We start from the raw sequence: 3105 nt of genomic DNA, 5'->3' as shown, positions 1-3105 counted from the left end.
AAAATAGAAAATTAAAAGAATTTCAGACATAGCTAAGTCTTACGGATGATAACCAAAACAAGTAAAAATTTATCAAAAATAATTTAAACTTTAAAATATAAACAGACAACTGTATAGGTTTAAGTTGAGGTGTAAATAATAAACAAAATGTTTAAAGTAAATATATTTAAAACTATTTCAAATAATTATTTATTTTACTTAGAGTTGATCAATCAACAAATTTAGCTATTTTGTGAGTAGCACAATCTATAAAAACCAAACAATCAATTGATTTTTAAATCAACGCTTCACAAATCAATGAGTAAAATTACCTAAAACTATTAAAAAATGCAATCAGTAAACAAAAATAAATACATTCGTTAATTTACTCCTCACAGTTTTCCGCTTTGTACTTCTCAGCCAGCTGGGTGAACTTTAACTTCTCGTTCAAATACTGCTTCGTCTTCAAGCACGGCTCCACCGCGCATGGATCCGTCAATTTCCCCGGAGCGATGTAGCTCAGGTCCTTCCACGGAGCCTCCTTCTCCTTGTACTCCCTGATGAGGAAGTCCGTCGCGTAGTCGTGGTACAGTCTCGTGTCGTAGATCCTACATAAAACTCCGTCGACCCTCAGAAAGAAGCGCATGAGGACGTACATGCACGACTCCATCACCCTCACTTTCAGGTTGAGCTCAGCAGAGCCGTTGTCAGCAAGCTCGTCCTCGAACAAAACCATCTCGTCAAAGTACAGGATCTTCTCGCGCTGCTTCAGCTTCTCAAAGTCGATTTTCTCCTCGCTTTCTTCTATTTGTAAATGCTCCTGGTTGGTCAGCGTGCCCTTGTAGTCGGTGGTGAACGTCCAATCGAAAGGCTTGGTCACTTTCTCGATGTCGGCGTTGTCCATGCGGCTTTCTTTCCACTCCTTTGCTACTGCTACCTGTTTTGAGTTTTTGTTTTTTTAATTCATTATATAAAATAAAGTAGTCATTTTTTATACATTGTTTAGTATCTTGGATGCATTTGTTGAGTTTTGAGGTAGACAAATTTCACTGCTACCAGTATTGAGATTTTTTTGTATCAAAACATGGATAACCTAGCTGTGATGTGTCTTATGATGGTAAAAAACTTTAAAAATAAGTTTATAAATACTTTTAATGAGTTACTAATATCTTTATTGAGTTAGCTTTTTTATTAAAAACTATGGTACATAATAGTATGCTTTTACACATAATGTATGTTTAAAATGTTATCTGTATATAATTATAATACGTTTTTAATACTAAATTATATAGTAAATAAATATATAATAGATCTGAACTAAACAGTTATACTTTTATACTAAAAAGTTTTATAATTAATTATAGCTTTTTAAATAACATCAATAAAATCTATGTAAAACTTTACAACAACAGGTGCTTTCTTCAACTATTATTAAATTGTCAAATAATTGATTTTTCTCAATTCAACTAAATATGAAATATAACAAGATATACAGTTTATGTAATAAGGAATTCATTTACTAGCTAATATGTTAGTTTATTACACTATAAAATAATGCTTTTTAATCTTATTATCTAAAAAAAATAGGCATATTAAGTAATCAACAATGAAACAATAACTAAAAATTTAGAGTTGAGCATAATATCCTTCATATACTAAATACTGATGACTTATACTTACTATAATATCAAGAAGTTAAATATATTTAATATAATAAAACTGTAACTAACAATTTATTAAGTTTACCAAAAAAAATTAGCTAAAGTGACTAGTGTTTTAGATAATTTAGTTTGAAAATAATACATTATTCATTCAGTTTTAACATGTATCTAATTAATTTTCTTTAAAATAATCAAATTGAAACAGTTTACAAGTAAGCATAAAATTTCATCATGCATGATTCAATAAAACAACAATGTTTTGATAAAGCCAAGGTAACATCATAGACATAAATACTAATAAATATGAAACACCTTAACATTGACCTTAATTTTGTCTTGTTTATTATCAATAAAATAATATAGGTAACAGCACAACTAGTTAGTTTAATTAAAATTTAAAAATTTGAAACTAACAATGCACAAAACAAATCTACCTTTAGTTTATTATGTTTGTTATCAACAAGCTTATAGAACATTAGACATGTAATGAATAAAACTGTTGTATACAGACTAAAATTTAAATGTTCTTTTATTTGTCTACTAAACTTGAGAGTTATAAAGATACAAAATGTAAAAAAATACAAAACTACCTTCACTTTATTATGAATTTACGTTATAAACAGTTTAGCATAATAAACAGCATAATGACAATTAAATTAATTATTTATAATTAATTTAATATAATATAATACCTTGAGTTTATCATGCTTGTTATCCACAAGCTTCAATGCATCGCAGGCGTTGAATTCGATATTGAAGCCGTTCTTGTACTGGATCTGGAAAGTGTTCCTGCCAAACACCATCTCCGGTATCTGCGGGATGTCCAGATCGCTGCACATCTGGTCCGTTTCACAAGTGGACAGTATCGTTCCCTTGGTGGACTTGACAAACCATGGGCCGAAAGTGAACTCTTTGTCGCACATTTTTGTTTAATTTAAATTAAAAGGCTGTTGTAAAAAGTTTTAAATGTTAACATTTATATTGGTTTTGTTTCAAGAATACTTGCCTTACATTTTGTATTGTATTAAATACAATTCACAAAATAATAGTTTGAAACTAAAAACTGTTTTTAGTTTAAGTTAAAAGGCTGGAAATGTTATTGATATGTTATGTTTTTTTTAGGTTTATGTGTACACTATTTTGCAACATTTTTACTTATTTAACTACATTTTTAAAACTTTAAACTAAAACTTGCTACCAATATTTTGTTTATCTGTTTTATGAAAAATATAAAATGAAAAAGTTGATAAATTTAAACACAACATTTAACAAACGAGTAATAAAATTAGCATTACTAGCCACCATTTTTAATTCTAATATACAATAAAAAAAATATACATAAATATCAACAAACTAGTTTTTTATGTTTATCAATTGTTAATTAGCATTTCAAATTGAATTATTTAGGTTTTATTAACTTTGCCAACATTTTTTTGAAAATTCTGTGAGAATTTTTGAAAACAAT

General features: G+C 28.2%; 1 protein-coding gene across 1 annotated transcript; it reads right to left on the bottom strand.

Moving 5' to 3' along the window:
• Positions 1–364: 364 nt before the first annotated feature.
• Positions 365–2563, bottom strand: LOC145846781 (TIP41-like protein). Its single transcript, XM_082953397.1, has 2 exons — positions 2333–2563; positions 365–916 (listed from the first exon to the last, which is right to left on the bottom strand). Exons 1-2 carry the CDS (start codon positions 2561–2563, stop codon positions 365–367), a joined length of 783 nt encoding a protein of 260 aa, XP_082809523.1.
• Positions 2564–3105: the final 542 nt, after the last annotated feature.

This window comes from Thalia democratica, unplaced genomic scaffold, assembly GCF_965202585.1.
Source record: "Thalia democratica unplaced genomic scaffold, ktThaDemo2.hap1.1 HAP1_SCAFFOLD_625, whole genome shotgun sequence".
NCBI classification, from domain to species: domain Eukaryota; kingdom Metazoa; phylum Chordata; class Thaliacea; order Salpida; family Salpidae; genus Thalia; species Thalia democratica.
This window is presented reverse-complemented; position numbering and strand designations above follow the sequence as displayed.